The 21,949-nt window shown below is 46.1% G+C and overlaps 1 protein-coding gene across 1 annotated transcript in view; it reads left to right on the top strand.

Annotated features, from left to right (window-relative positions):
- LOC132394807 (uncharacterized) overlaps nt 1-21,949 on the top strand; it is a 63,983-nt gene that overhangs the window by 40,167 nt on the left and 1,867 nt on the right. Inside the window, exons 7-11 of the mRNA XM_059971213.1 lie at nt 818-910; nt 10,187-10,294; nt 11,817-11,909; nt 14,777-14,872; nt 21,517-21,563. Of these exons, the coding sequence (XP_059827196.1) occupies nt 818-910; nt 10,187-10,294; nt 11,817-11,909; nt 14,777-14,872; nt 21,517-21,563 (437 nt within the window). The remainder of the gene's footprint in view (nt 1-817; nt 911-10,186; nt 10,295-11,816; nt 11,910-14,776; nt 14,873-21,516; nt 21,564-21,949) is intronic.

Here is a 21,949-nt window from a genome sequence, read left to right as displayed (position 1 = left end):
CTCGATGGGCCAAATGGCCTAATTCTTCTCCGATGTCTTATGGTCTTGTAGCCTTCTAAACAACAATTACTGAACCCATCAGTCTGAATGAATTAAAAATCTGGGTGAAGGAAAAGTGTCCCTTGGATCTTATGGTGGACAATCCCTCAGACATGTATCACTGGTTACCGATGGACTTCCTGGACAACACTATCCTTATCCATGTTAAATGTCCCAGCATCTGCACAGTTTAGTCTGCACTCACAATGAGTTCAGTTTTTTCTTGGACTAGAACACTGTTTGAAGCCTTGAGCATCTGGGTGTGGTGATGGTTCAGTCCTCAACAACAGAACAGGTTTCACAGTGGAACTTCAGTGCTGTAGCTGGGGCTGGGTATTGTCACCACAGGCAGGACCACATCAACTGAAACCTTCACCATCTCTAGAATAATACAAAGCTGATCCGCAGTGGATTGTTACCTCATCTGCTGGATACGTACACAGGGAGACTGCAGTGTATCTGACAATTCTGCATGTGCAGACACTCAATAAGGGATTACAGAAGTTATCAAATATGTGTTTGTTTGTGTTTATCTGTTGTTTCCTGGATTCTCTGCTTGCTGCCAGTGTGAGAGAGATCCCTGGACTTTCTTCAGTCCGATGTTCTGATTCCTGCTCCATTTCTGAACTGGTTGGGTTTCCATGTGTTTAAGAAGCCTGACTGACGCAGGCTCCATCTTCATTACCAAGAACACATTGTAAATTGATGCTTATGTGAAATAATTTGTGTAGATCTGTTACTATGGCTTTCAAACTGATTAATTTTCATTTATCCAAAGATGATGATACATTTCAAAGATGGATGTCGGTCTATAATGTTGGTTTTCTCATTGTTGTCGTCATTGCGACAATTACCTGGATGGCATTTAAAGGTATGTGCTGAAATATTATTCTGTATTTTCATGTAAATGAGGAACTCGGTTCTCTGGAGTTTGGTTGGAATGAAGTGAGTATCTCAGTCAGGATGTTGTGAACTGCTTTACCAGGACCACCAGCACCTGAAGTCCTCAGTCCCACAGCTGAAGTCCTTTTCCACAGGGGGATCTGCTGGAGGTTTAGACTTTAATGGCATTTCACTGATGCTCATGGAACTGAAGGCAAATGTTGACCTGAGCAGACAGTTGCCTCAATGGGACAGGGCAGAGTGTGGGGATAATTTGCAGGAGATTACGTGGCCCATGTTGGGAGAATGTGACTAATGGTGTCCTGCAAGGATCTGTGTTTGCATTACAACTTGTCTCAGATTGACGGATGGGTAACAGGTTGCAAGTCCACAATTCCCAGTGAAGCAAGGAGAAGTGGGACCAGCTTTGTGGTCAACGGGGATTAATAGATGGGAATGAGCAAAACCAGGGATAAATGCCACTCTTCAGCCAGACAAATTCATGTGGGCATCAGGATTCTGACATCTTGGACACCTTAATAGATCTTGCAGACAGAGAGGAATTTTATGTCCCAAATCACAGGAGGGAGGAATCGGTCTTTCATGATTCTGGTGTACATTTATTGAACAGAATTTGCAGAAACGAGGGCTGTGCTGAATGGATCTGAGACAGTTAAAGGGTGAAGTAGTTAAATTTTACAAGAAGACAAATTTTACAAGAAAAATAGCTTTGACAAGCAGCCAATCCAGGCATCAGAAGTTTGGAGAAGAGGGGGGATAAATCAGGTTTATTTCTCGAGGATAAAAGACAGCAGCAGGTGACGGTTTAGTGACCAGTCACCAATCGATGTTTGGGATTGATTAGTGAGAGCAAGTTAAAGGAAGGCAGGGATAAGCACAGTGTCCATCGTCTCAGTGGACGTCGTCAGAGTGGTGATCTCGAGGCTTTAGCTCTTCAAAGAGAGGCTTCACTCAGAGAAAGCAATGAAAACACAATTTTAAGTTTTTTTTTCCCTTCTCTTCTTTATATACGCCCAGTTAGAACAGTAGCGATGCCAGGCAGGATAGTGAAATGTTCCTCTTGTGGGATGTGGGAAGGCAGGGAGACCTCCAGTGTCTCTGGTGACTACAACTGGGAGAAGTACATCCAGCTGCAGCTTCTAACAAACACTGTTAAGGAATTGGAGCTGGAACTGGATGAATTCCAGATCCTTTCTGATGCTGAGAGGGAGATAGAGCAGACATATCAAGTGGTAGTTACACTCAAGGTGCAGGCCACAGGAAACTGGGTGACAGTCAGGAAGGGGAAAGAGGTGAAGGAACCAGTGTAGAGAACCCCTGTGGCCATCCCCTTCAACAACAGGAATACCACTTTGGTGAGACCAATACAGAAGGGACGATTTACCCCTGAACTGGAGAGGGAGAGTTTGTTAATGCTTCATGGTTGGATTAAACTGGAGTTGCAGGGAGATGGGTGCCAGAACAGTCAGTGGAGAGGTTGTGGAGGCAGATGTTGGTAAGAACACAGATGAAGATAGAAAGCTTGAGCACAGTGCGACTGGTGTCCTGAGCTGCATATGTTTCAATGTAAAATGTATTGTAGGAAAGGCAGATAACAGTGGTGACTAGTGGTGTTCCAGGGGTCTGTGTTGGGACCGATTCATTTCACGTTATATGTCAATAATTTGGATGATGGAATTGATGGCTTTGTTGCAAAGTTTGTAGACAATATGATGATGATAGATTGGCAGGTTGTTTTAAGGAAGTAGAGAGACTACAGAAGGATAGTGAGATTAAGAGAATGGGAAAGAAATGACATGGAATACCATGTCGGGAAGTGTATCGTCATGCTCTTTGCTGGAAGAAGGGAAAGGGTTGACTATTTTCTAAATGGAGAGAAAATACAAAACAATGAGGTGCAGTGGGGCTTGAGAGTCCTTGTGCAGGATTCCCTAAAGGTTAATTTGCAGGTGGAGTCTGTGATGAGGAAGGCAAATGCAATGTTAGCATTCATTTCAGGAGGACGAGAATAGAAAAACAAGGATATAATGTTGAAACTTTCTGAAGCACTGGTGAGTACTGTGAGCAGGTTTGGCCCGTTACCTTAGACAGGATGTGCTGAAACTGGAGAGGGTTCAATGGAGATTCATGAAAATGATTCCAGGATTGAATAGCTTGTCATATGAAGAACGTTTGATGGCTCCAGGTCTGTATTCACTGGAATTCAGAAGAATGAGGGGTGACCTCATTGAAACCTATCGAATGGTGGAAGGCCTTGATGTAGTGGATGTGGAGAGGATGTTTCCCATGGTGGGAGAGTTGAAGTCCAGAGGACACAGTCTCAGAATAGAGCAGAGTTCTTTCAGAATGGAGATGAGGAGGAATTGTTCAGACAGAGAGTGGTGAATCTGGGGAATTCTTTGCCACCTGCAGCTGTGGAGGCCAAGTCTTTGTGTACGGCATATTTAAGGAAGAAGTTCATAGATTCTTGATTGGTCTGAGCATGAAGGGATACAGGGAGAAGACAGAGATTGGGGCTGAGGGGAAAATTGGATCAGCCATGATGAAATGGCAGAGCAGACTCGATGGACCAAATGCTTAATTATGCTCCTATATCTTAATAAAAGTCACTGTACGAATATAACCGGGCACTGTGGGTGCCAGTCACCCTCATTGCCCCACATTTCCATGTCAGAGACACGTGATGTCATTCCCTGTACAACACCTCCCTCTAGTGGAAAGGCAGGGTAACTGCACCGTGTGTTTTTGGCCTTCCCTATAACAAACAATTGGCTTCTCTATGGCAGCTATGAAACTTGGACAGCTGCAGCTAATAGTTATTGACCTTCATCCCTCAGGGCTCCCGAACACCCTGACGACAACCATTTGTTGTGGTCGTGGTACATATTGGGACCAATGACATAGGTAGGAAAAGGGAGGAGGTCCTGAAATCGGAGTACAGGGAGTTCGGAAGGAAGCTGAGAAGCAGGACCTCAAAGATAGTGATCTCGGGATTACTGCCTGTGTTATGTGACAGTGAGTATAGGAATAGAATGAGGTGGAGGATAAATGTGTAGCTGAGGGATTGGAGCAGGGGGCAGGGATTCAGATTTCTGGATCATTGGGACCTCTTTTGGGGCAGGTGTACCTGTACAAAAAGGACGGGTTGCTCTTGAATCCAAGGGGAACCAATGTCCTGGCGGTCAGCTTTGCTAAGACTGTTGTGGAGAGTTTAGACTAGAATTGCTGGGGGACGGGAACCAAACTGAAGGGACGGCGGAAAAGCCGGTTGGCTCACAAATAGAGAAAGATTGTAGACAGTGCGAGAGGGAGGATAGGCAGGTGATGGAGAAGGGATGCGCTCAGACTGATGATTTGAGATGGGTCTATTTTAATGCAAGGAGTATTATGAACAAAGAAGATGAGCTTAGAGCATAGATAAGTACTTGGAGATCTAATGTTGTGGCCATCACAGAGACGTGGATGACTCAGGGGCAAGAATGGCTACTTGGAGTGCCAAGCTATAGATGTTTTGGAAAAGACAGGGAGGCAAAAGAGGTGGGGGAGTGGCACTGCTGATCAGAGATAGGGTCACGGCTGTAGAAAAGGAGGAAGTCATGGAGGGGTTGTCTGCAGAGTCTCTATGGGTGGAAGTTAGGAACAGGAAGCAACACACACAAAATGCTGGTGGAACACAGCAGGCCAGGCAGCATCTATAGGAAGAAACACTGTCGACTTCTCAGGCCGAGTCCCTTCGTCAGGACTAACTGAAAGAAAAGATAGTAAGAGATTCTCTTACTCGGAAAATGACGTGGTGGCGAGTAAGTCCACCCCTCCTACAAATGACCAGGTGCTGTGTCTCACCGTGGCCGATGTGAGAAGAACCCTGTGCAGGGTCAACCCACAGAAGGCTGCTGGACCAGACAACATCCCTGGTAGAGTGCTCAGAGGATGTGCAGACCAGCTAGCAGATGTTCTCACTGACATCTTCAACATCTCCCTGAGCAGCGCCACCATTCCAACGTGCTTCAAGGCCGCCACCATCATCCCCGTGCCGAGTGTTCAGTGTCCTGCCTAAATGACTACCGTCCCGTTGCCCTCACGTCCATCATCATGAAGTGTTTCGAGAGGCTCGTCATGAGGCATATTAAGACCCTACTGCCCCCCTCACTGGACCCCCTGCGGTTTGTGTGCTGTCCCAACCGCTCAATAGACGACGCCATTGCCACCACCCTCCACCTGGCCCTAACCCACCTGGACAAAAAGACACGTATGTTCGAAAGCTGTTCATAGACTTCAGTTCAGCACTCAACACAATCATCCCTCAGAAACTGATTGGAAAGCTGAGCCTACTGGGCCTGAACACCTCCCTCTGCAACTGGATCCTAGACTTCCTGACGGGAGACCTCAGTCAGTCTGGATCGGGAGCAGCATCTCCAACACCATCACACTGAGCACGGGGGCCCCCCAGGTCTGTGTGCTCAGTCCACTGCTGACCCACGACTGTGCTGCAACACACAGCTCAAACCACATCATCAAGTTCACCGATGACACGACCGTGGTGGGTCTCATCAGCAAGAACGACGAGTCAGCTTACAGAGAGGACGTGCAGTAGCCAATGGACTGGTGCAGAGCCAACAACCTGTCTCTGAATGTGAACAATACAAACAAGATGGTTGTTGACTTCAGGAGGGCATGGAGCAATCACTCCCTGCTGAACATCGACAGCTCCTCGGTAGAGATCGTAAAGAGCACCAAATTTCTTGGTGTTCACCTGACGGAGAATCTCACCTGGTCCCTCAACATCAGCTCCATAGCAAAGAAAGCCCAGCAGCGTCTCTAGTTTCTGCGAAGGCTGAGGGAAGTCCATCTCCCACCCCCCCCCCATCCTCATCACATTCTACAGGGGTTGCACTGAGAGCATCCTGAGCAGCTGCATCACTGCCTGGTTCGGAAATTGCTCCATCTCGGATCGCAAGACCCTGCAGCGGATAGTGAGGTCAGCTGAGAAGATCATCAGGGTCTCTCTTCCCACCATTATGTATATTTACCCTACATGCTGCATCTGCAAAGGAAACAGCATTATGAAGGACCCCACGCACCCCCTCATAGAAACTTTTCTTCCTCCTGCCGTCTGGGAAAAGGCACTGAAGCATTCAGGCTCTCACGACCACACTATGTAACAGTTTCTTCCCCCAAGCTATCAGACTCCTCAATACCCAGAGCCTGGACTGACACCTTACAGCCCTATTGTCCTGTTTATTATTTATTGTAATGCCTGCACTGTTTTTGTGCACTTTATGCAGTACTGGGTAGGTCTGTAGACTAGTGTAGTTTTTTTCCTGTGTTGTTTTTTACGTAGTTCAGTCTAGTTTTTGTACTTTTTCATGTAGCACCATGGTCCTGAAAAACTTTGTCTCGTTTTTACTTTGTACTGTACCAGCAGTTATAGTCAAAATGACAATAAAAGTGACTTGAGTTGATCAAGTTGGATAAGTCACCAGGACCGGACAAGATACCCCAGACTACTATGGGAGGTGAGGGAGGAGATTGCTGAGCCTCTGGCAATGATCTTTGCATCATCAGTGAGAGGTTCCGGAGAATTGGAGGGTTGCAGATGTTGTTCCCTTATTCAAGAAAGGGAGTAGAGATAGCCCGGGAAATTATAGACCAGTGAGCCTTACTTCAGTGGTTGGTAAGTTGATGGAGAAGATCCTGAGAGGCAGGATTTATGAACATTTGGAGAGGCATAATATGATTAGGAATAGTCAGCATGGCTTTGTCAAAAGCAGGTCGTGTCTTATGAGCCTGATTGATGTGACTAAACACATTGATGAGGGAAGAGCAGTAGATGTAGTGTATATGGATTTCAGCAAGGCATTTGATAAGGTACTGTGGTGAACTATGTGCCTGTCGGGACACGCCCCTGCTGACTGCTCCTGTGGCTCCTCCCACAGGCCCCTGTATAAAGGAGACCTGCGGCCTGAAGATCGGCCTCAGTCTCCAGGACCTTGTATGATAGACACTCACTCCTGGTTCCTTCTTCCAGTCAATAAAAGCTGATATCTCGCCTACGTCTCAGTGTGAGTTATTGATGGTGCATCAGGTACCCCATGCAAGTCTTATTGAGAAAGCAAGGAGGCACGGGATCCAAAGGGATGTTGCTTTGTCGATCCAGAACTGGCTTGCCCACAGAGGGTAAAACGAGGTTGTAAATGGGGCATATTGTGCATGGAGGTCGGTGACCATGTGGTGTGCCTGAGGGATCTGTTCTGCGACCTTTACTCTTCATGATTGTTATCAATGACCTGACTGAGGAAGTGGAGGAATGGGTTAGTAAATATGCTGACGACACAAAGGTTGGGGGTGTTGTGGATAGTGTGGAGAACTGTCAGAGGTGTTTCATTTTGGTAGAATATAGTTGTACAATGTTCTGGGTAGGTTACTCAAAATGGCCTCTTTGGTTTGTTACAAGTAGGAATGTTTCTTTGTCGGATAAGTGTTTCTCTCGCCGTTGTTTCACTTTAGAATGGCTGATATGATAATTGTATTCATTTGTTAATCAATGGGGAATGCTATTGTGTCTTGTGATGCTGGGAACTTGGGGGAGGGGTTTTCGCGGGTTTTTTGTGGCGGGAGGAAGACGTCGAGGAAGGGGGACGTGCGCTGCACTGCTCGGAAGACCCCCGGGCGTGGTCCTCGGTGCGAAGACGTGGAGGTCGGAGGCAAGCGACGAGGGGTCGAATGGTTCGTTGATTGAGCTCCAACGAGTGCACTAAACAGACTGAACTTTGATAAGTTGGCGCCTTTTGTTTTTCTCCTTGTATATATATATATATATTGTATTGCCTACTACTCTTTTAATTTTAGTAAACTCTTTAAAGTGTATGTCATAACGGTATTTGTTGTGGGTTTGATACTGTTGGCGGGCGCGAGGCATAAAACTCGATTCTCACAGCACCTGCGTGTACGGGAGGTGGGTTGGTGAGTGGCTGGATCTCCTTTTCCCCTAGACATATACCAGCCTGTTGGGTAAGGGTGGGGTGCTCGTCCGGGATTGGATTGTCAGGGGCTGTGGAGTCGCGCAGGCAGCAGAGCGGAGATGGACAGAGATAAGTTTGTTTGTTGGTGCCAGTTTGAAGGTGTACCGGTACAGTACGCATGCGTAGTGAGCGGAGTGGATGTTCGAGTTTCGGGGGACGCGATAGTGCGGGGTTTAAGTTCGGTGAAGGGTATTGGGCAGGTAAAATTGGTAGCTAGACGGTGTGGTAAAGAGGTAGATTCTAGCTGGGTGTTGGTTCGTACGAGTGCTGAAGTCAGGACGGTGGAACTGCCGGCGACGGTCAGTGTACCGGGGGAGGAGGGGCTGTGGGGGCACCACTCCTACAAGGATGAGGCTGAGGAGACATCGGGGGAAGAGCTAGAGCTAAAGGTGGACCCCAGAGAGGTGCCCGGCACTAGTAAAGGGAGGTGGGAGGAGGGAGTCGTGGGGGCTCCACTTCTACAGGGGTTGCACTGAGAGCATCCTGAGCAGCTGCATCACTGCCTAGTTCGGAAATTGCTCCATCTCGGATCGCAAGACCCTGCAGCGGATGGTGAGGTCAGCTGAGAAGATCATCGGGGGTCTCTCTTCCCACCATTATGTATATTTACATTACATGCTGCATCTGCAAAGCAAACAGCATTATGAATGAGCACCCCTCATACAAACTCTTCTCCCTCCTGCCGTCTGGGAAAAGGCTCCGAAGCATTCGGGCTCTCACGACCAGTCTATGTAACAGTTTCTTCCCCAAAGCTATCAGACTCCTCAATACCCGGAGCCTGGAATGACACCTTACTGCCCTATTGTCCTGTTTATTATTTATTGTCATGCCTGCACTGTTTTGTGCACTTTATGCAGTCCTGGGTAGGTTAAGAGGGCATACAGTGCATTGGCCTTCATCAATCATGGGCTTGAGTTTAGGAGCCGAGAGGTAATGTTATGGCTATATAGGACTGGTCAGACCCCAGTTAGAGTACTGTGCTCAGTTCTGGTTGCCTCACTACAGGAAGGATGTAGAAACCATAGCAGAGTGCAGAGGAGATTTACAAGGATGATGCCTGGATTGGGGAGCATGCCTTATGAGAATAGGTTGAGTGAACTCGGCCTTTTCTCCTTTGAGCGACGGAGGATGAGAGGTGACCTGCTAGAGGTGTATAAGATGGTGAGAGGCATTGATAGTCAGAGGTTTTTTCCCAGGGCAGAAATGGCTAGCACGAGAAGACATAGTTTTAAGGTGCTTGGAAGTAGATACAGAGGAGATGTCAGGGGTGAGTTTTTTACACAGAGACTGGTGAGTGCGTGGAATGGGCTGATGACGACGGTGGAGTTGGCATTCCCTGTACAACACTCCCCTCTAGTGGAACCGCAGGGTAACTGCAACATGTGTTTCTGGCCACCCCTGTAACAATTGGATTCACTATGGCAGCTCTGAACTGGGACACCTGCAGCTATTAATTACTGACCTTCATCCCTCAGGGCTCCTGAACACCCTGGCAACAACCATTTACTCTGCCGGTGCTGATTTTCTTTCCCACTCCCTCCATTCCTTCCCGTGACTCTGCTGATTCTCTGTTTTAGTTTTGCCATTTGAGTGAGTGTGGTGTAGATTTCCCAGATCTGTATCTGGATCCTGGGGGTTCTGGTCTCAATCCCCGTCCCCACAAAGCCTCCGTAACACTGGCCGTGTGGAACTGGGTCATTTGTCAGCCATGAACAGTTCGAGGGTTTAAATCACCTGCTCCTGGAATTAAAAACTGAATCTGCTGGGAATCCTCAGCAAGTAGCAGGTGAAGCACGGACAAGAAATAGGTTGCAGGGAAATAGGGGGGTGGTTGGGAATGGGGTTGATGAGATTTGCTCTGAGAACTGACAAAGTGTCAGTGACATCCCTCTGTATCATGAGGAAATATGAAACCAGCATCACTCATCAGCTTGTCGGTTTCTGTCACACTGCTTTTTGTTCAGCCTTGCTCAGTATAAACCACGTTCCACATCCCCTCCCACACTGACTGCACGAGATCATTGGCAGAGATCTGCTCTTGAACAGAGTGTGATGAAAGGTGTGTGAAATTGGAGAAGGTCACTGCTGTCCCTCTTCACAGGAAATTAGCTGAGTTTTTCAGTTCATGTGGGCATCAGCCTTCTGTTCAAGAGGCAGCATTCTCTCCTCTTATCACCTTGATTTGGTCACAGACACAGTAATTCAACTGTTTTTAATTGCAGGCCTCAGACCAGAGGATGTAGGAGTTGCCATTACATCGATGGTGGGACTGGTGTTTACTACAGCATATGCTATTATATTCATGTGCTGGTCAAGGAAAAAATACCCAGGTACCTGTTATTGTCTAATTTGCATTTCAGCAGAAATACCGAGTGACTCCTGTTGACAAAATGAACTCCTCCCACACCCCCCCCCCCATCCCCACAGAGTCTCTGGATTCCTGTGGTACCCAGAATGTAATTGTCCAGCATGATTGACAGGTTGAGATATGAAGTGGTGACACAGAATGTCTGGAGTTGTTCGGGAGTCAACTCTGACCCGACTGCAGAGGGGGCTTTGGGAGAGGTGACCCTGAGGAGGGAGGGTCAATTCATTAATGATTGACACATCATGCTGTCAAATCATAATATAACACCAAGTTCACTTTGAGGTGAGGATCAAATCAAATGAAATCAGGTTTAATTTTCATTCAAACCAAACAGCTGAATGAGACAGTGTTCCCCTTGGGCCAAGGTGCAAAAACATGTCCGTGCATTCAAAATAAAAAAAAGTAAAAACAAGTACATAATTAGGTTGGAAAACACATTTTTCAAGACCCTGCATGACGTCCATAAATGACGGTTCCCAGCAGTCCAGCCTATAATTCCATCAAGCCAACACCGGGGTGGGGCAGCACCAATGGGAGAGCCCACCCCCTCACCTAGCCCGGACCCCACACTGTAACACAAGCCCAAGGACGGAGGCATAGACATCACTACAACTGAGGCGGCACTGCTGCCTCGCTGCCTGGGAAGCAGCCCTGCGGCAATCAATGTCCAACAGGGTCTTGCGATCACAAAAGAAATGTCCAAGACAGTCGCTCGTGGTTTCACTACACGCTGCCATCACGCCAACTCGAAAGCACCAACGTCAAATAGCCGGCAGCTGCATGGTCTGCACTCCGATCAGCCTCGACCTTCATTTACCGTTAAATGCCCAATCTTTCATGCTGACCTGCCTGTCCCCATATTGTCACCTTTTCACCTTGGATTAGAGCATCTCCTGTCACCACCGACACCTTTGAGCATTGAGGTGCCGTAATGTTCCAATATTCACCATGGGGACAGGGTTCCCAGTCAAACAGTGTAACTCCATTGCTGAAGCTGGGACTGGTTATTATCACCACTGGCAAGACCATGTCAATTGCAGCACTGGATCACTGGGATAATACAACTGAGCTTATTTACAGAGGGGTCTTGTCTCATTGGCTCAGTGTGTACACAGAGAGACTGCAGTCTTCCTGCCATTTCCATCTTCACGGCCTGAGGTTAATGGATACCCAGGTTTTACAATATATTTCCAGAACTAACGACAAGGTCTTTAGTCTCTCCGGGGATCTCCACACACTGACAGTGGAGTGAACTCTCTGACCCTCCCTCACTGCATTGCTCTGACACCTGGTCCTTTTCCAACCTGGTGGGATTGTCTCATGTTTAGGACATTCATTATCACAGCCGACCTGACCAATCCCAGTCCATGTCTGTTATCTGGAACACTTGTCCACTGAAACATATGTAGAACTGTTTGTGTTGATCAGTTTGGAAACAGTTTGAAACAGTTCTAATGTTGTTCATTTCTCCCTGTGGACTCTAGACGACAAGCAGTGGTGGTGGCGCCTGAATATTTGTAACATTGTGGCTCTTGTCTTCATCCTCATTGCCCTCATTTGCTGGATTGTGACTAAAGGTATGTGCACAAATATTCTTAAATTACATTAAAATGGTCTCTGTGTTACTCAGTGCAGGAGTGGAATGAGTATCTCAGTCAGTACATTGTGAACTGCTTTATATGGAACACCATCACCTGCCGTCACATCGTCACATTGTGTCAGGTTGGACGTGGCCAGACAAGGTTATTGAACTTCTAAGGTTTATGTTAATTGGCTCTGCAATTAATCACATGGTTTTATTGGTAATAAATTGAGAGCCTGAAGTGTGTTCTCACATTGAAAGTGGGAATTCCGGACCAAACTTGAATTGTAGAAGGATGCTTGACAAATAGGAGAAAATCTGCAGATGTGGGAAATCCAAATCAATGCAGACAAAATGCTGGAGGAGCTCAGTAAGTCAGGCAGCATCGATAGAAAAAAGTAAACAGTCGACACTTTGGACCGAGATCCTTCATCAGATCTCGTTGACCGTTTACTCTTTTCCACAGATGCTGCCTGGTCAGGATGCTCGACAGCTGTGACTGGGCTTGAATGCCATCACCTCCCACAAAGCTAAACCAAGCAACAGAAATGACCACAAGGTTGTTGATGAGTTCAATGTCCTCTGTGTTCACGCTGGCACCCCACAAGAAAATGGAGACCTGCCTCAGTGATAAACATCCAGTAGCACAGATATCCATTGTGATGAAGTGCCGTGAGAGGTTGGTTATGAACCATATCAACTCCTGCCTGAGAAGTGACTTGGATTCACTTCAACTTGTCGACAGTCACAACAGATCAACAACAGATCACTATTCACTGGCTCTTCACTCAGCCCTGGAACATGTGGACATTGAAGAAGCTCACTTTGACCAACAGGACATGTGGGCACCTTCATGAGCTCCCTCAGCCTCTGCTGACCCTATGATTTTAGTGTCTGTGGCTGATGTCAGAGCATCCTTCAGACACGTGAAACCGGTGTTAGTATCTGGCCAGACAATGTACCAGGTCAAGTAGAGAAGACCTGTTCTGATCAACCGGCAGGAGTGTTTCTGACATATTTAACCTCTTACTTCAGCAGTCTGAGATACTGCCTCAAGCAGAACTTCAATCACACCGATGCCCAACGAGAACGTGGTGACCTGCCTCAGTGACTATCATCCCGTTGCATTTCTGTCCACAGTGATGGAGTGCTTTGAGAGTTGGTTATGAAGCATATAAACCCCCGCCTAAGAAGTGACTTGAATTCACTTCAATTTGCCTACAGTCACAACAGATCAACAGCGGATGCCGTTTCATTGGTTTTCCACTCAGCCCTGGAACATCTGGACAGTGAAGATGCAAACATCAGGATGCTCTTCATTGACCACAACTCAGCATTCATCACTATCATCCTCTCGAAGATAATCACTAAATTCCAAGGCCTAGGCCTGAATACTTCTTGTACAACTGGATCCTGAATTTCCTCACTTGTAGACTCTAGTCAGTTCGGATTGGGAGCAACATCTCCTCTGCAATCACATCTGTACAGGTGTGCCACAAGGCTGTGTGCTTCGCCCACTGCTCCACTTGCTTTATTGAATTGACTTTAATTCTTACATCCTTCACATACATGAGGAGTAAAAATCTTTATGTCTCCATCTAAATGTCCAAAGTACAATCATAGTAAGCTTAATATAATTGATAATAAATAGAACAGTCCATGTAATATAGAGTACACTCAATTCAGTGTGAGTTCATCAGTCTGATGGCCTGGTGGAAGAAGCTGTCCCCGAGCCTGTTGGTTCTGGCTTTTATGCTGCGGTACCGCTTCCCGGATGGTAACAGCTGGAATAGATTGTGGTTGGGATGGCTTGGGTCCCCAGAGATCCTACGGGCCCTTTTTACACACCTGTCCTTGTAAATATCCTGAATAGTGTGAAGTTTACACCCACAGATGTGCTGGACTGTCCGCACCACTCACTTGTGACTGTGAGGCTAAGCACAGATCCAATGGCATTTTAAAGTTCAAAGTGGTCAGATTGGCACAGTGTCCAATGCTCCCTCAGTCAACATCTTCCAGTAAGCCCACAAAAATGTCTTTTACGTCTGTTTTTCATATTTAATGTGTTTCTGGACCTGTTAGAGCCAGTGATTTAGTCTGGAGATTGTTTGTGTGATCCGGCACTTCACTCTCTTCAAGAAGATTCCAGGAAGCAAGCATGTACTCGGAAGGCCTCAAGGTGAAGAACCTTTGAGATGGGATGTGAGCCAATGTTCGACTCCATTTCACCAATTAAAGCGTCCACTAATTGTTGATGAAAGCGCGAGGAAGTTTGAGACATAGAGATGAATGCCGAAGGAGCGCGAGAGCTCAGTGCCGACTACCTTCCTTTTGATCGCAGTCGGGAAGGAGTCTGTGAGCGGCCTATCACGGTGTGGCTCGTAGTGGCAGGCAGGGAGGCCTCTGCACTCGCGGGGTGTCTCCCTCTTCAGGAACAGTTATTACCCTCAACTATCAGGCTCCTGAACCAGTGTGGAGAACTTCAGTCACCTCAGTACCAAACTGATGCCACAAACTGTGGACACATTTTCAAAGACTCCACAACTTGTGCTTCTTTTAGCTGCACAGTTTGTTTTCTGTTGAACTGCCTGTTTGTCTGTCTGTGTTTGTGTGTAGTTATTCACTGATTCTATTGAACTTCCCTGTTCTACTGTGAATGCCTGCAAGAAAGTGAATCTTAAATTAGTAAACAGTGACGTATACACACTTGGGTAATAAATTTACTTTGAACTATGATTAACTTGTTGCTTTGTCTCATAATGCCATTGGACATATGACTGTGTTAAATGTACATTTAAACTGGGAGTGGGTGTGGAGGATCAGTGTGAATTTACTCAGTGGCTTCACTTCTGTACATTTCAGATCAAAGCTGCACGACCAACATTCCAGTCTGGATCCTGTTCGCTCTATTAGGGGTCACATTTGTGATAGCGTTGTCCAGATTCTTTCCAGTTTGCAGTAAGTATCAAAATCAAAGCATTTTCTAAAGAACTCTATCACTGTGAAAACTTTCCCCTGGTCTCACCATCACTTCAGCTTCTAAAGGGAGCCTTTGTGGGGAAATCTCCAGCACATTATCAACTCTGTCCCAACTGGCTGCTGTCACTCGGGAACAGATCTGGCTCGAATTTTACTGTTTCTGTTGGAAGTTCTGCTCAGAGATGCTGGAATCTCACAGTCGGTGAGCTGATGGGGTTTAGGTCTCCTGCTGGAGTGTGGAAGTCTGGAACTTTTGGGCTGAGTTCAGGTGATTTCCTTCTATGCCTGCCGGGAAATTATTGGAGGGAATTCTAAGGCATTGAAGTTGTGTACAATTGAAAAGGTCGGGATCTGATTATGGATTTGTCAGTAAGGCCCAGAGTCCGGGAAACCCAATCTCTCTAATCTGAGGAGACAGCAAAGAAAATTGATGAAGGCAATGTGAAAGTTGTTCTCCATGTGGACTTCAGTAAGTCATTTGACATGGTCCCACATGAGAGACTGATCCAGAAGCCTAACACACCCAGGATCCAAGGTGACAGAAGGCAGAGGTCGTTTTGGAAGAAAGTTTATTTCTGATTTGAAGTCTGCACCTACTTGTGTACAGTAGTGAATGGTTCGAGGGCTTCTGCACTTTGTGATATACATTACTGGATCTAGTTCTGGATAATGAAACTGGTCAGGTGACAGACCTCTTGGTGGGAAGCATTTTGGTGAGAGTGACCACAACTCCCTTAGCTTCAGCATAGCTATGGAAAGGGATAAAATCAGACAAAATGGTAAAGTGCTTAACTGGGGAAGGGCTAACTTTGAAGGGATGAGTCAGGAGCTAGCGAGAGTAAATTGTAAACAGATGTTCAAAGGGGGAAGCACAGAAGTAATGTGGGAGAAGTTTAGCGACCACTTGAGCTGGGTTCAGGATAGGTTTGTCCCACTGAGGCAAGGAAAAAATGGTAGGAAAAGGGAACAGTGGCTGATGAAACATGTGAGGCAACTCGTCAAGAGGAAAAGGGAAGCATATGTTAGATATAAGAAGCACAAGGTAGGAGGGGCTTATGAGAAATATAGGGTAGCCAGGAAGGAGCTAAAGAAAGGACTTAGGAGAGCTCGAAGGGGGCATGAGAAGGCCTTGGCATGTAGAATTAAGGAGAACCCCAAGGCGTTCTATGCGTTTGTAAAGAACAGGAGGATGACGAGAATGAAGGTGGAACCGCTAAAGGATAAAGAGGGCAACATGTGCCTGGAGGCGGAGGAGGTTGGGGAGGTCCTAAATGAATACTTTGCCTCAGTATTCACAAGTGAAAAGGATCTTGATCAGGATGAGGTCCAGGTAGAGTGGGCCTGTGTGCTGGACATTGTGGAGATTAAGGAAGAAGAAGTGTTGGATCTTCTTAAAAACATTAAGATTGATAAATCCCCAAGGCCAAATATGATACACCTTAGGTTGTTGTGGGAATTGAGAGAAGAGATCGCTGGAGCATTAGCTATGATCTTTGAATCCTCTTTGGCTGCAGGGGAAGTGCCGGAGGACTGGAGAATGGCAAATGTAGTTCCCTTGTTTAAAAAAGGTAATAGGGAGAAACCTGGGAACTATAGACCGGTGAGTCCTATGTCGGTGGTCTGCAAACTACTGAAAAGGATTCTTAAGGATAGGATCTACGAGCATTTGGAGAAGTACAGTCTACCCATGGATAATCAACATGGGATTGTGAAGGGAAGATCATGCCTCACGAGCATGATTCAGTTTTTTGAAGAGGTAACAAAAGAAATTGATGAGGGTAGGGCAGTGGATGTGGTCTACATGGACTTTAGCAAAACATTTGACAAGGTCCCTCATGAGAGACTCATCCAGAAAGTCATGAGTTATGGGATAAGTGGAACCTTGGCTGTTCGGATAAGAAATTGGCTTAAAGGAAGAAAGCAGAGGGTAGTTGCAGAAGGAAAGTATTCTGCCTGGAGGTCAGTGACTAGTGGAGTGCCGCAGGGATCTGTCCTGGGACCCCTGCTATTTGTGATTTTTATAAATGACCTGGATGTAGAGGCAGAAGGATGGGTGAGTAAGTTTGCGGATGACACAAAGATTAGAGGAGTTGTGGATGGAACTGTAGGTGGTTGAAGGTTACAAGAGGGTATAGACAGGCTGCAGAGTTGGGCAGAAAAATGGCAGATGGAGTTCAATCCGGACAAGTGTGAGGTGATGAATTTTGGAAGGACAAACCAGAAGACTGAGTACAGGATTAATGGTCAGTTACTTAAGAGTGTGGATGAACATTGGGGTTCAAATCCATACATCCCTCAAGGTCGCTGCACAGGTTGATAGGGTAGTTAAGAAAGCCTATGGGTTGCTCAGCTTCATTAACAGGGGGATTGAGTTCAAGAGTAGAGAGGTCATGTTGCAACTCTACAAATCTCTGGTCAGACCGCACTTGGAGTATTGTGTTCAATTCTGGTCACCTCATTATAGGAAGGATGTGGAATCTATGGAGAGGGTGCCGAGGAGATTTACCGGGATGTTGCCTGGATTGAAGAACAGGTCATATGAAGCAAGGTTAGCAGAGCTGGGACTTTTCTCTTTGGAGCGTAGAAGAATGAGAGAGGACTTGATAGAGGTCTACAAGATTATGAGAGGCATAGATAGGGTGGATAGTCAGTACCTGTTACCCAGGGCAACAACAGCGAACACCAGAGGGCATATGTACAAAATTAAGGGAGGGAAGTTTAGGGGAGACATCGGGGTAAGTTTTTTACAGAGGGTTGTGAGTGCCTGGAATGACTTACCAGGGATGGTGGTGGAGGCTAAAACATTAGGGGTATTTAAGAGCACATGGATGAAGGGAAAATGGAGGGTTATGGGGTAGTGTGGGTTTAGTACTTTTTTTTTAAGGATTATATGGGTTGGCACAACATGGAGGGCTGAAGGGCCTGTACTGTGCTGTAGTGTTCTATTGTTCTATATTAATGACTTAGTTGTGAGTGTAATGTTGAACAGAGAGACTGAGGATTGCAAGTTCATAGCAACACACACAAAATGCTGGAGGAACTCAGCAAGTCAGGCAGCATCTATGGAAATGAATAAATAGTTGACGTCTCAGGCCGAGACCCTTCTCCAGGACTGGAAGGGAAGGTGAAGAAGCCAGGACAATGTGCTGGGGAAGGGGAAGGAGTACAAGCTGCAATGTGATATGTGAAGCCAGCTGGGTGGGGGAGTGGGATGAAGTAAGAAACTGCGAGGTGATAGTTGGAAAAGGCAAAGGGCTGGAGAGGAATCTGACAGGAGAGGAGAGTGCACCATGGGGAAAAGGGGAAGTAGGAGGGGCACCAAGGAAGGTGATAGGTGAGGAGAAAAGAAGAGGGAAGCAGAGGGTGGTGCCAGTGTGGGTATAGTAGAAGAGGGAAGAGGAGGGGAAAAGTACTGAAAGATGGAGAAATCGTGCCAGGCAAACTGAAAAGTCTTAATGTGATAAGTCACCTGGACCAAATGGACCATATCCCAGAGTCCTGAGAGATGTTGCTGAAGAGATAACAGATGCATTGGTCATGATCTTTCGACAATAACTTGACTCTGGCATGGTCCCAGAGGACCAGAAGATTGCAAAAGTCACTCCGCCCTTTAAGAAGGGAGAAAGGCAAAAGAAAGGGAATTGTAGGCTGGTTTGCCAAACCTCATTGGCTCTGATGACCGTAATTCTTTTAATTTTAAGGTAGTGATGGAAAAGGATAGCATAGGAGAACAGGTGACGATCCAAAACTGGAGCAGGCCTAATTTTGAGGGAATTAGGCAGGATCCAACAGTTGTTGATTGGAAGAGATTGTTTGAAGGGCAGGAAGCACGTGGGGAGATTTTGAGAGTGTGTTATTAGGAGTCCATGTTCCTGTTAGGGTGGTGTAAACCAGGTAAATTTAAGGAACACTAACTAACAAGAGAAACTGAGTTTATGGTCAAGTTAATGAAAGAAGCATACACTGTGCTTAGGAGGTTGAGGAAATGTGAGACCTTTGATGTCTATAAAAAAGTTTAAGAATTAGGAAGGCAAAGATTAAGGATGGCAAAGTGAGGGTATGAGGTGGATCTGGCTGGAAAGTAGAAAGGAAACCCCCAAGCTCAATAGATATACCAGGAGCAAAAGGGTGTGTCGGGAGACAGTAGGTGCCCTTAGAGATCTGCCGGACAGAGATAAGGGAAAAAAGTGAACATGTTTTGGAGAAACTTCATATTGAGAAGGAAGAGGCATTTGCAGCCTTGCGGTGTATTAATAGGGGTAAATCCCCAGGGTCTGCCTGAGTATATCCTCAGACTTTACGGGAGGTGAGAGAGGAAACGTTGGAGGCGTTTACAGAGGTGTTTGCCTGATTATCAGCCACGACTGAAGTTTCAAAAGGACTGGGAGATGGCCGATGCCATTGAGGTGTTTAAAAAGTGAAGCAAGGAGAAGCCAGGGAAATCACAGGCTGGTCAGCCTGATGTCAATGGTGGAGAGGATTCCTGAGGGACAGGAGCTCCAGGATTTGGATGGATAGAGTCCAGTAAGGAAGTTAGGAGAAGTCAGCATGGCTTTGTCTGGGAAGTCATATTTGAACAATCATTGTGAGTTCCTTGAAGAAGTTATCAAAATTATAGATGAGAGTAGAACAGTGGATACTGTCTGCTTTGACCTTTGCAAAACCTTCAGAGCCCCACATGGTGGGCACCTCTGGCAGTTTAGGACACATGGAATCCAGGGAATGCTCCCTGGGTGGATTCAACATTAGTTCGAAGGGAGGAATCAGAGGGTGTTCAAAGGTTGTTTCTGGGAATGGAGACCAGTGATTAGTGGTGTCCTTGATGCACCATCAATAACTCTCGGAGACGGGAGGCAAAAGATAGCCTTTCATTAGCTGCAAACGTGACCACGACATCTTGGAGACTGAGGGAGGAGCAGTGTCTCCAATTGCCTTTATACAGGAGTCTGTGGGAGGAGCCACAGGAGCACTCGGCAGAGGGGTGTGTCCAGACAGGTATACATAGTTTACCACAGTGCTCTATGGGTCAGTGTTGGGACCTTTGTCACATTATTTATAGAATGATTTGGATGTGAATACACAAGGCTTGGTCAGCAGATATGCAGAGGACACAAAATGAGGAGATGGTGATGATTGTGAAGAAGATTATCGTAGATTGCACAGTGATCCTGAAAATTTACAGAAGTGGGCCGAGACGTGGCAAATAGATTTCAATGCATAAGTATAATGTATTGGATGCATTTTGGAAAGTCAAACCAGTGTGGGACTGGTACTCTGAATGGTCGGGTACCAGGGAGTTCGTCGTTCACTGAAAGTGGTGTCACAGGTAGAAAGGGTGGTGAAAGGGGCATTTAGCATGCTGACCATCTTCAGTCAGGACATTGAGTAGAGGAGTTGGGACATGATGCTGCAGTTGTATGTCATTGGTAAGGCCACACTTGGAGTACTGTGTACAGTTTTGTTCAGCCTGTTATCGGAAAGATGTAATTAAACTAAAACGAGTGCAGAAAAGATTTACAAGGATAATGCCAAGACGAGAGTTATAGGGAGAGTTTGGCCAGGCTAAGTCTTTATGGATTGGAACAAGTGGGAATGAGGCCTTGTAGAAATGATTAAAATAATGAGAAACATAGATAAGGTGGATGGAATCAGCCTTCCCCAGGGAGGGGAGCCCAAAACTAGGGGCAGAGATTTCAGGTGAGAGGGGAAAGATTTAACAGGGATCTGAGGAGCAACTTTTTCACACAGAGGTTGGTGAGTAGATGGAATGAACTGCCAGAGGAAGTGGTTGTGGGAAGTACAATCTTTTCATGTGGGAAATACTTGGATCGGTACATTCAGGGACAATGCTTGGAGGGATATGGGACAAATACAGTAAATTGTTGCGAGCTGGGAGAACAATGTGGTCAGCATGGACTGGTTGGGCTGAAGGGCCTGTACCCATGCTTTATTCTCTATGATTCTACATTGCAACTTTACAAAACACTGGATAGGCCACACTGGGAGTACTGTCTGTAGTTCTGGTCACAACACTACAGGAAGGATGTGGTTGCACTGGAGAGAGTGCAGAGGAGATTCGCCAGGATGTTGCTGGATTGGAGGAGTTTGGTTCTGGGGAGAGATTGCATCGGCTGGGCTTGGTTTCCCTGGAGTGAAGGCAGCTGAGGAGTGACCTTCATATGTATACAAGGTTGTGAAAGGCATAGATGGGGTAGAGAATTATTTCCCATAGTGTGGTAAGGGTATAAATAACTACTTTTGGGTTTCTGAGAGGAAGGAGTTTTGAATGAGATGTGTGGGATTAGTTTTTGAAACAGAGAATAATTGACATCTGGAACACACTGACAGAGGAGAACATGTTATGTTTAATATTACAAGAAGGATTTAGAAAGGCATTTAAATAGACATGGTTTAGAAGGGTATGGAGCTCATGTGGACAAATGGGATTGGTGTCGATGGGCAAAATGCACAGCATGATGAGATGGGCCAAAGGGCCTGTTTCTGTGCTGTACAAATCTGTGACTCAGCTGTGAATAAATGGTCGGTTAAAATAGTAACAAATAATCTTCAACAATATATATCATTCATCTAGAATTTATAAGGGATTATTTCATTCATTACAGACAGAAACAAAGGAACTAATGAGAACGGCCGTGCTGAAATAGAACAGGTATTTTGTTCATATAAATTCCTGCAGTTCTCTTGTGTTTAAACAGTTTGTAAATTCACTGTTATTTCTCCCTCTCTCAATTCACTCATGTATAAACGCACTGGAATCTTCCTGCTGTATTTATAACACCACTTTCTCTCATTTATTGACACATGGGTTAGTGGGAATCCTGACCCCTGTTACTGTCGATAATATCTGGTTAAATTTAATTTAATTGACAGGATCCCTTAGTGTTTCATGACATTCTTGTTTGGACACGATTATGGATATTTACCATTTCTCCCAGTCTGTGTCTGTTTCTGAAGAAAGTGGTTGTCTCTGTCTGACCCCTTTGTAACATCAGTTATGTCCAATTAGTCACCTCTGCCTCTCCCTCGTCCCACTCC

This window comes from Hypanus sabinus, chromosome 5 (assembly GCF_030144855.1).
Source record: "Hypanus sabinus isolate sHypSab1 chromosome 5, sHypSab1.hap1, whole genome shotgun sequence".
Taxonomy (NCBI): Eukaryota; Metazoa; Chordata; class Chondrichthyes; order Myliobatiformes; family Dasyatidae; genus Hypanus; species Hypanus sabinus.
This window is presented reverse-complemented; position numbering and strand designations above follow the sequence as displayed.